At 42.5% G+C, this 10,838-nt stretch overlaps 1 protein-coding gene across 10 annotated transcripts in view; it reads left to right on the plus strand.

The window, feature by feature from the left end:
- Window positions 1-9,558, plus strand: part of atp8a2 (ATPase phospholipid transporting 8A2) — a 70,676-nt gene extending 61,118 nt beyond the window's left edge. For all 10 annotated transcript variants that reach the window (XM_084747413.1, XM_084747416.1, XM_084747418.1 and 7 more), the window contains 4 exons: window positions 1,969-2,057; window positions 2,255-2,359; window positions 6,426-6,517; window positions 8,073-9,558. In XM_084747413.1, coding sequence (XP_084603539.1) covers window positions 1,969-2,057; window positions 2,255-2,359; window positions 6,426-6,517; window positions 8,073-8,167 — 381 coding nt within the window. In that variant the 3' untranslated portion in view covers window positions 8,168-9,558. The remainder of the gene's footprint in view (window positions 1-1,968; window positions 2,058-2,254; window positions 2,360-6,425; window positions 6,518-8,072) is intronic.
- Window positions 9,559-10,838: the final 1,280 nt, after the last annotated feature.

Here is a 10,838-nt window from a genome sequence, read left to right on the forward strand (position 1 = left end):
GGTGGAGACCAACAGTCTGTTTCTATGGATATATAACAAATCACAGAAAATCATTTAGCATGTTTCCATCCTCAGAGTGTGTAAAGACAGCGTGATGTGATGTCTTCCCAGACCAGAGGTGGCAAAAGTATACACGTTATTTACTCAAGTAGAAGTACAGACACGTGTAAAAAAATAAATACTATGATAAAAGAAGAAGCACTAATTCAACATCTTCACTCATGTAAAAGAGTACAGGCTCTGAAATACAAAAGTAAAAAGTAGCCCTCTGAAACAGAGATGTAGCCAGGATTTTCAAAATACTGAGGTGATGAATCTTAGCCCCTGATAAGGTTTTGTAGACTATAGTTTAAATCTCTGCATTTTTATGCATTTTGAGAGTAACGGGAATCATTTAGGAAATTATGTTAGTGCCAGCACATAGATGAGCTGTGCTACCCAGTTTGTTTTTTTAAACTCTTGGGTATGGAGTAGCCAGACATAGACTTTGGTGGTTTATACACTCACAAAAATGGCATGTTCAAGGAAGAAAGAGGTGCTGGAAAAGTTTTGACTCGAAAAAGTGCAATTTGATTCAAACTTACTTTGCAAAAAACAAAAAACAAAAAAGAAAAAAAAGAAACACCTAACTTGTACCACAGATTCAAAGAAGTTGTATAAAATAGTTGAAAAGACACATAGGTCTGATATGTCTTTGAATTACATTATACATAATATATTTTCATACATCTAAACCATTTATTTTGGACATAAACAAAGCAATTTAGCAATTCATTGTTTTAATTTAACCTTTATGAAATGTATGTATTAAAAAATGTAAAAAGTCTGAGAAAAAATACTATGACACTATGACACAGTGTCCTCAGTGGCAGCTACAGGTCTGCTCTGAGGGACATTTCTTCTTGCTGTCTCTGTGCAAAGTTAACTGAGCCTCACCTTTTCTCTGTGGTCGAGTCTCTCTCTTAAAAATAAAAAGTTGTCAGAAAAATACTCAAGTACAGATACCTGAAAGTCAGCTTAAGTACTAGTATTTGTACTTAGTTACTTTTCATTCTTGTCTGGACTAGAGCTGTAAAAACAAACTGTGTTCCTCTGTGTGTGGGTGTTTGTCACATACAGAGAGACATAGAGTGTGTGAGTTCAGTTGGATCATCTGTGACTTGGTTGTGATTCCAGCTGCTGTGGAGGATATATCCTAATGGTTTTCCGATGCACTTTCCCTGTTGCCTTCTCTTCTGGGAACCAAATTGTCTCTATATCTCTGGATCCAAACACAGGACACAGGAAACGCATGATATGAGCAATAAAGTGGTGGAAGTTAAGGACGTTATGGCGCATAAAGTGTTTGTGATTGTTGACTTGACGGTTCACACCTAGAGGCAAAGACCCTGGCTTGAAACTCCACAGAGCAGAAGAGATGTTGGGTAATAAAGGGAAAATGGAGGGATTTACAGTAACAGGCGAGGACAAGCAACAGAACACAGGAGTCACAAGGCGGTTGTGAAAGAATGAGATTGGAGGGAGCCAAAAGAGAAAGACGTGTAGGAGTAAGGGGCAAGGAGACAGACAGTGGTTAGATGTAAGATTAATCCTTGGAGACAGACTGAAGGCAAGGGTCAAAGGTCAATGAGGCCGGCTGCAGCTGGACTGCACAGTCAGGTAGGGGGGGATCTGTGGTTACTTACTGACATTTTTATCTTTTAGCATCATAGAAGAATTGTATTTCAGCTGTGGGAATACTGTGTTAAATCCAGTTTGTGGTGTAGATACGGGGTGTGAGAGAGCTGTTAAATATGTTTGGCTAACAACTCTGGCTAACTCTGCTGTGAATGTGCTGTGTCTCACATTTCTCTCTGCCTCATCCACATGTGTTCCTTTGTGCCCGCTGCTGCAGAGAAAAATGACTTAATACTCAATTTGAGTTAATATACGAGCGAAATAAATGGAGCCTGTGTGTTGTCACTGCAGGCTGGCAAGGTGATGCAGTGCTGGCACTTCTGGCTGGGCCTGGTCCTGGTGCCTACTGCGTGTTTACTCAAAGACTTCGCCTGGACCGCGTAAGTAGAACACATTTAATATAAATACATGGGAAATCCATACAGAGACTATTTAAGTTAACCGAAGCGTTTACATAACCCATATTGAGTCTGTGTCAACACTTACGCACACTTCATATTATGAATCACATGTGTCTGCAAAGTAAAACACTCAAATGTTCCTGCACCGCTCTGATGAGCTTATTTCTGCTCTGCAGCACACGTCGCACTGTGAGGAAGTCTCTGCTGGAGGAGGTGCAGGAGCTCGAGGCTCGGGCCGTCGACCCAGGGGCAGCTGTACTAAGGGACGCCAGTGGCCGCAGGTATATACAGTCTGCTACAAAGCATCATGGGAACTCACCTGCATTCATTCATCCAGTTTTATTTGTATCATTACTAAGTTTATTTCTCTGATTTTTGTTGAATTTATTGTATGATTTATACAGGGTTATTAAAATAGTATGACTGCATCGTCTGCAAGGAAAATCAATTGTTATGTTTATTGTCACTTTATGTAAACGTGCAGATTCAGTATAAAACTGTAGGTAATATACTCAGTGGCCACTTTATTAGGTCCACCTCTAAAATTGAATGTGTTCCAATATAACAGCTCAGCCAAAAATTCTACCTTGGCAAAGATGTTGTTAAATAACAGACTTAATGATGATTTTTCAAAATCTGTTCATTTCAATTTCTTTGGATTATTTTAAGTTGGGTTGTATGAGGTACTTATCCATAGTCAGTGTAAAAAGTATTTTAGTCACCTAAAAGAAGCACTGGTTTAAGTGCATTTAAGCATTTTCTGATGGTAAAACTTATATAAGCCAAACAACACTCTCTCCAAAGCCAAAGTGGTGAAAATATTTCCACAGACTTAAAATCATTGTTTTTTTTTGATGGCCTTGCTGACCTGACATTTGGCCTCTGTGCCCTCAAAAAACTGACAGAACGAAAGGCCAAGTGGCCCCTAAAAAATGGTCAATATCCACGCCTGCTGCTGACTTCATCTACAGCGGCGCATAGCTTAGCTTCCCTGCTCTGCTTCCCATCTACTGTAGGTGATACATTTACGATGGACAAGTTCCTCATACATTCCCACTTCAAATAATCTGAGCAATCCCTTTAAGCTTCATAAAGAAAGAAAATGTGGCTTAGCTGTTGTATTGGGCTGCATTAGCTTTTATAGGTGTACCACAGAGTGTATGTCTCTCTATGTGTGACGGTATTTCTAACCCCCTGGTGGCACCGTCCACAGGGCCGAAGCCAAGGCTGAGGTCCCGCCGTAGCTCCAGAGCTGTCACATGCTCACAGAGGTAGCCTCTGGGTTTATACTGTCCTACTGTGTGAACTGTGACCTCAGTGACCTGTGTGCCCCACTGCAGGCTGCTGTGGAGTGACCCTCGCTTGTTTTCCATTAACTCAGTTCACTCCTCTCTCTCTGTTTATCTTTCAACTGTTCACTTGTTCCCTTTTCTCATCAGTATCATTTGAAAATTTTGTTTTTCCATTCCTCCATCTCTGGATTGCTTCATAGGTGGATCAATTTGAACTGCTGTACTGACCTGGTGTGTCTCTGGATTTGTCCTTAGTTCTCTCACTGTGATTTAGTCGTGTGTTTGGTGTCACTAGACCTGTGTTAGAAATGACTATATTGCTTAATTTGTGGGGATATTTGTCGAAGTCATAAATACAGTTTGTACTTACGATAGAGGTCTGATTATTTGCTACTAGTGGTGAAACGCAACAACATACATTTAGTGAAAAACTGTATTCAGGTGAAATTTTGAGGTACTAGTACATTACTATCTATTACTTTCCAATTTTTTGCTGCTTTATGCTTCGCATATATGTTTATTTGGCATTTATTTTAGAAACAAAACATGATCCACAACTTAAATATGTTGTTTTTACAGGTAAAAAAAACAGCATATAAAGTAGCTAAAATTAGACCCACGTCAACCAGCTACAACATTAAAATGTGGCGTATTTGTTAATGCATCAGTAATAAGAGTCCAATAATACAATACAAGAATTTAATATTCTGAGATGAATTCTGAGGAATGTTTTCACTTTTGATACTTGAAGCATATTTTGACGATTACACTTCTTACTTTTAGTTGAATAAATTTATGAATGCAGGACTTACTTGGTACAGAGTATTTTTGCATGGTTGCATTAATAGCTATTTTAAATAAATGATCAGAGTGCCCGTCCAATCATTGTTTCACATCAGGTAGAATCTGCCACCATTCAGAGTTGACCCCTCCTCCCCTCAGACTGTGAATTAGGAGAACGAGCACCGGTTGCTTAAACGAAGCGGTGAATCATAGAAATAAAACATTATTCTTTGGTTGTTTCACCACAGTTATGTTCTAGTGCATAAATGAACACGCCTACACCTCTGCGCAGCGGCGGACTTTGTATGAATAAAGCTGAAACGATCCTCAGTCTGGTCCACCTGTGTGTGTATGTCTATGTGTGTAAAACTCGTTCCGCAGCTCTCAGCAGTTGTAAGAGATGGAGAATGCGATGTAACCATTGGTTGCAATGTTTTTATGGAGTTCCAACCTCAAAACCTGTGCGCTGTTATTGGCTGGGTGCTGCACACCACTGCTAACAGGCTGAAGCCCAGAAATGTCCCAGTTACAGCAAAACATGACAAAATAAGCAAACACAGACTGAGCGCTGCAGGATCTCTGCAGATACATCCATCACCACCCACCTCTAGTCCGTTATAAATGATTATTAAGAGGGATTATGTTTATGAGTATATACATCGTTTTTTTAGGAAAATGTTGCAGATTTTGCCTTTACGGATTAGAAAGAGTAAAATATTCAGTTCTAATGACTCAGTGCAATAAAGAGTCAGATGTGAGTGAGTCACCGACACAAGCTGCTTTCTCACAGACGTTTGGTCCTTGTACTGAGCTGGAGAAGTCTTGAAGTATGTTTTCAGGTTGGGGAGGGAAGGGTGGGTAACCACACTGCTGCTCCTGACCCTTACACAGGGCCCCGTCCTGGACTGACCCCTCTTTAAACCCGGGACCCTGGGGCCCTCTCCATTTAGAATAAGAGAAGTAAAGTAGCTGTGGGCAAGGAGGCAGTGGAGCAAAAGGGAAAGGAGCACATCTGTGTTTGTAGTTCGCAGGGTAGGCATGGAGAAGGGGTGGAAAGGTAGAGTACAGAGTCTCTCAAGGGAGGAGTTCAAACGAGACACATCGTTGGACCTTTTTGAATGTAAAGGAGAGTCATACTGATGCATGAGCCGTTCATTTATTTGTCCAGCCACCATTCCAGTCTTTTATCATTCACTCAGCGCTGTCATCTATCTAACAGACATCATTTTCTTTGGCCTGAGACTCCTTGAGCAAACTTCAGAGGCCCTCGTTTTTTTCTAGCGAAGGTTCCCAACCGTTGCATACAGTATTAAGAATTTCCCAACTGCCTGATCCAAATTTTAACCTTGGGATGGCTGGCGTTAGTCCATAACTACTCCTCTGATCATCATAAGAGCCAGGGAAAGCCCTTCACAGTGAATTTGATGCTCCATTGGAAGTTAAATGTAGTCTTTCAAATAAAAATTGGCAAAAAGGGACTTTCCGACTCAATCAGTGATTCAAGTGTCCTTGCATATCTATCCAACACTTCTGGCTGATGACTTTAATGGCTGTAAGGATGCTGATAAGACTGCTGAAAAGAAGTATCGGTCTTAATAAGTGTGTCTCTGTGTGTGTTTGTGTGCATGTATGCATTTGTGTGCAATATCTGGAAAGGCCTTAGTTATTTTTGGTCACAGGAGGAGAGCAGCCGTGACGGCGTGTGGTCTCAGAACAGAGGATCCAGTCTTCTTCTTGGAAAGCGGGGGTAGAAGAGGAGAGGAGAGGAGAGGAGAGGAGAGGAGTGGGGGCACAGGGGAATAGTTTACTGTGGATGTCCTGTTACCCTGCAGCCCGTTTATGACTTACTGTTGGGTTAAATTGAATGTCAGAAGCACTCAGTATCAAATCCACCTCCTACCAGCTTTCTGCTCTTAGATCCGCTCTGTAAGCTCATCGATCTGTGTGGTTCTATGTTGATGCATGAAGGAGAAATTTACTTTTGGCTTATATTCATCAGTGTTTTCATGAAGGGCAGCTGAAAGTCTTGGACTGTCTTTAATAGCCCTGCTGCGTTTAATCCGTGGGTAACATTATAACCCTCCCACTGCTCATAACTAGATCAAGAAAGTGACAAAGGGATTGTGAAATAAGTCCACTAATTAAGATATTTCCCAGTAGCTAGTAATGGTGTTGTGTGGTAGAGTGAGTAGTGGAGATTCTATCTTTAATTACCAATAACCGAGTGTGTCGTCACTGTGGAGTAACTGATCTTTCTTTTCTTTCTCTGCAGTCTAAACGAACGGGCCCATCTGCTGACAAGAGTCTTTAGGAAAACACCTTCAAGCGTTGGACGCTCAAACTCGGTGCAGCAGACTGTGTCGCGTGAGTGTCCTTTGCAAACACACATACGTTCTGCAAATCTTGCTTCAGCAGAACAGCATTTTGCACCAAGTTTTGCAACTATCAAAGTTTCTCCTACATACTTGGCAGACGAGTTGGTTCAAATCTGCTATTCCACCGCTAGATGCCACTAATTTCTACACACTGGTCCTTTAAATATGATTTCGACATGTCTTAGAAATTGATTGAATTATGTTAACGTTACTTTTTGACTTTTAAGTTGGATTTAACTTCCGTCTTGCCTTTAAATGTGTTGACCATGCTGTAACAACTACAAAACAAAGCCAACATGGTACCAGCACCACTAAAGTAACTGTGCATGTACTTTTTTGCCAGTATATACATGAAATATGTGTTAAATTGGATTCATAGTGGTCTTGAAAAGGTCTTAACAAGTCTTAGATTAACTTGTTGAACCAGCAGAAACCCTGTACAACTACCACATGATGATATCCAGACATTGTCAGTCATCATTATCGGTTGCTTCGGTCAGCTGTGAGTGGAAAAGAGAGAGAATTGTGTTTCAGTCTTTCTCCTGTCCCTCTCATTACATGAAATTAAGTCTTAAAAACACAGATTAAGCATCACAATCAATGCATATTCTGGCAATATAAACTCGGGGTGCAGACAGAGAAGAAAACAGTGTGTTGAGCTGTTTTCTTTCTGTCTCGCACAGTCTGGTTTGTTTCATTTGTTTGTTTGCTTATGTGCTTAGAAAGGGTGTCATTTGACGATCTGGCAAACGATGCGAGGACAGAGCAAGCAGTGCTACTCCATGTGTCTATTTCATGAAGCCCAGAAACAACAAATTGACAAACTGATTCCCAGTATTTGGACAATATTTGGCCAGGAGCTCATACACAGAGTGAACAAAAAAAATAGAAACCCATCTACATAGTTGGGCAATCCAATATAACAGTCCTGTAATGAATACCACCTTTGTGAAACTCCATTGAACTTTATGGTAATTTTTGAGGCAGTGGTTTGTGGCAGAAATAAAAGTACAGCCTCAAACGTGTATCGTCTCTGAACACAAACAACCAAAGTGCTCAACAAACACTGAAGTGTTATTGTACTGCACTTAAAAAAATGAAATTTTCACTGAGAGGAAAGGCTGACTCAGGCTGTTGAGGGTGAGTGTTGAGATTATATTAACCATTCTAACATGTCATTCTGGATAACAACATCTCAGTGCAGCAAACAGCCCTGAAAGTGACTGGGATAAGAAAACCATCATCTCCCTACACTATTCATGGAACAACTATTGTCAGACAAGCGAACAGAAGGATCCCACACACTTTCTGCATTCTAAATATAAAGAGAATGCAAAAGTTTTCCCCGAAGTTAATGTTACTTTAAGTTGCATGCACGTAAAGTAAATGTGTTTTGTGGAAAAAAATGTATATTGATTTGAAACAACTACAAAATGAAGCCAATGTGGACAACATAGATTTTCCTTCCTTTTTTTGTGGCGTTAGAGATGTTTTAACGTTCAGTTAAAGTTCACCACTCATCCCTCTTGTTTCTATCACTACAGATGGCTATGCCTTCTCTCAGGAGGAGCACGGCGTGGTGTCCCAATCCCAGGTAGTGCGCTCCTACGACACCACCCGCCAACGCCCCAGCCTCTAGCCCCACCCCTGACCAAGGCTTCGGCTCTACCGTAGCAACGGATGTCAAGGCGACAGCGGAGACAGACTCATGTGACACCCTCACGCCGGGTGACCGACCCCTGCTGTGGCCTTACTTGGAACTATGACCTGACCCCTCGCCGGGGGTGGGGGTCACGGTCAGGCGTGGAGGCCGTCGCTGGCGCAGTGGAGGACTGACTGACTTGAGAGAAGGGGACCAGGCCGACTTTACGGAATTAAACATTCTTCAAACTCACACGAGCTGCACAAGCATGAGCAATCATATCCACGCACAGACATGATGAGTCAAACTCAGAGACTGCTACTCATATCTGTATACCCCTCAGACTGGGTTTGCTTCATGCCACTGTGTGTTTATGTGTGTGTGTGTGTGAGTGTGTGTGTGTGCGTCTGTATCTGCCTGTGCATGTATGTCTGCACGCATTGGCGCTCCTGTGTTTGTGTGCATGTGTGTGTCGGCCCGCGTGTGTTAGCTTCCACGGTTCCCTCTCATCTCCTCTCGTGAGGTGGGTTTAGCTGATCTGTCATCACCATGCCGAGGCGGGATGGGAAGGGGGCGTCAAAATAAACACATGCACACATGCGCCAGTGAATTCCTTTAAAAACGGAGGGAAGGAAGCTAAGACCAGGGACCGCCAGAGCTCTGCACCCCAGCTACTGCACCACCCACCTCCTGTTGTCCCATCGCAGCACCAAGCCTCACTGCCAAACACCACAGAGATGCCACTGAGGCAGAACGCTCACGCCAAACTGGACCACCACCCTGCTGCAACCCTCAAGGGACCCTCCTCTTGCTTTATCTCTTCCTTCCTATCATCTCCGCCTCCTCTGCAGGATCCACATCCCTCCACCTCCTCCACGGCACATCTACGTTGTTTCCTTTGTTTCCGACCACTCCTGTGATTCCTGATGCCGCCTGTCGAGCATCGTCAGCTCACATAGAAGCAGCGAGCCTGGCATTAGAGCTTCCTCCTTCACTTCTGTTGAACCTCCACTCTTTACTGGACTGTTTCTTTTCTCTTATTTTTTTTATTAAAGTGAACATTAATGTGTATGTGTTTATAATTTTTTTTCCTCTTTTCATTAATGCCTGTTTTTGTACTCATGTGTGGAGACATGTCTTAGAGGGAATATTTTACTTGAACTAGTGCTAATAGGCATCCAAATGGAAGGGATCTTGATTGAGACACTCGCCTGGATCATGTGTTTTCCTGGCTCTGGGATTTGTCTGAATGTAGAGTCCATTGTCTCTGTGTGTGCTCTGTGTTGAAGACACTCTGGTCCAGGAATGCAAGATTGAGAGGGTGGGAGAGGGGGGTTGTCCAACTGAGTCCTAATCATTAAATCTAATCAATCCATGGCCTGACTAAATGTCTCCGTCTCTTTATTGTTAGTTGTCCTCTCAGTGGGAGGAATTTACATGCGTTACGTTTTATGCTTAAAGGAACAGTTCACCCCAAATTTAAAAAAAAACTTTTTCTCTTACCTGTAGTGCTATTTATCCATTTGGATTGTTTTGTTGTTGAGTTTGGGAGATGTCAGCCATAGAGATTTCTCTTGAATATAATGGAGCTAAATGGCACAATGGGTGAGCAGTTTCATATAGGAATTTTTTCTTTCTACCGAACTACACCTGCCATCCGTTATCACCATGCAGAAGGAAGTGTGCATCTACTCACGCATGAGAGGTTACTGCTCAGCCAAGGAGGCCTCCGTTGGTCTTGGAGGATATTTTGGTCATGGTTGGGTTGTGTTCACTGGGAGCTCTCAGTCTGGGAGAAGCCAGCTAACCTTTTATGATGCCAAAATCTCACCAAAACTATCTAGATGGATAAATAACACTACAGGTAAGAGGAAAATATGTATTTGTTGATTCTGAGGTCAACTGTCCCTTTTAAAATGGATCAAAAAGGCTTGAGTTGTACATGATGAGATGCATATGATTTCTTATATTACCAGAATCAAACCTCTCCCACGCTCTTTCTTGAAGCTCAAGAGAGTTGGTGCAGACAGACCATTAGCCGATTAATACCCCCCCTCCCCCACCACTTGCCCCCCAGCACACTTGAGTCCAACTGGAGATCCCTTTCCCACCCACCATCCTGGATGCGGCCCAGCCCAAACGTACTACAGCTGCTCCAGTATGGAGAATCCATCGGGCCGCGGCTGAGCAGGAGCCAAAGAGCCATTTATGCTTTTCAACTCCTCCCGAGTGACTCCCCAACGGCCCGCTCCGCTTTTCACATTACTGTAGCTGAGATCTCCGGAGGAGCCTGCCAAAACTACACCTCCACATCGCTGTAGTTTTAAACTGTCCATTGTTGAGGTTTATTGTTCCTGCTCCCTGTGAGCTGGGTGATGTGTGACAGGTATTTGCTCTGTCCTCTGTGGGTGGTAGAGCTGTCTGTGAATGGGCTGTAATTAGTGTTTAAGTATGAGAGTGTTTGTGTTTCAATGGGATTAAGAGTTTGAGACAGATCTCTCTGTGTGCAAAACCCGTTCGGCACACATTTGTTTTTTTGTTAACCAGGTTGCCAAGTGTGTGTAATGTAAATATCACTTATCCAGAGGTGCATCTGTCTGCAAAGAAAAATATTTCCCTAAGCAAAGAGGTTAACTTAGGAGTGTTGCAAAGGCTGTCTCCTTGCCTT

The sequence above is a fragment of the Lutjanus erythropterus genome, chromosome 21 (genome assembly GCF_056507025.1).
Source record: "Lutjanus erythropterus isolate fLutEry1 chromosome 21, fLutEry1.hap2, whole genome shotgun sequence".
Taxonomy (NCBI): Eukaryota; Metazoa; Chordata; class Actinopteri; order Lutjaniformes; family Lutjanidae; genus Lutjanus; species Lutjanus erythropterus.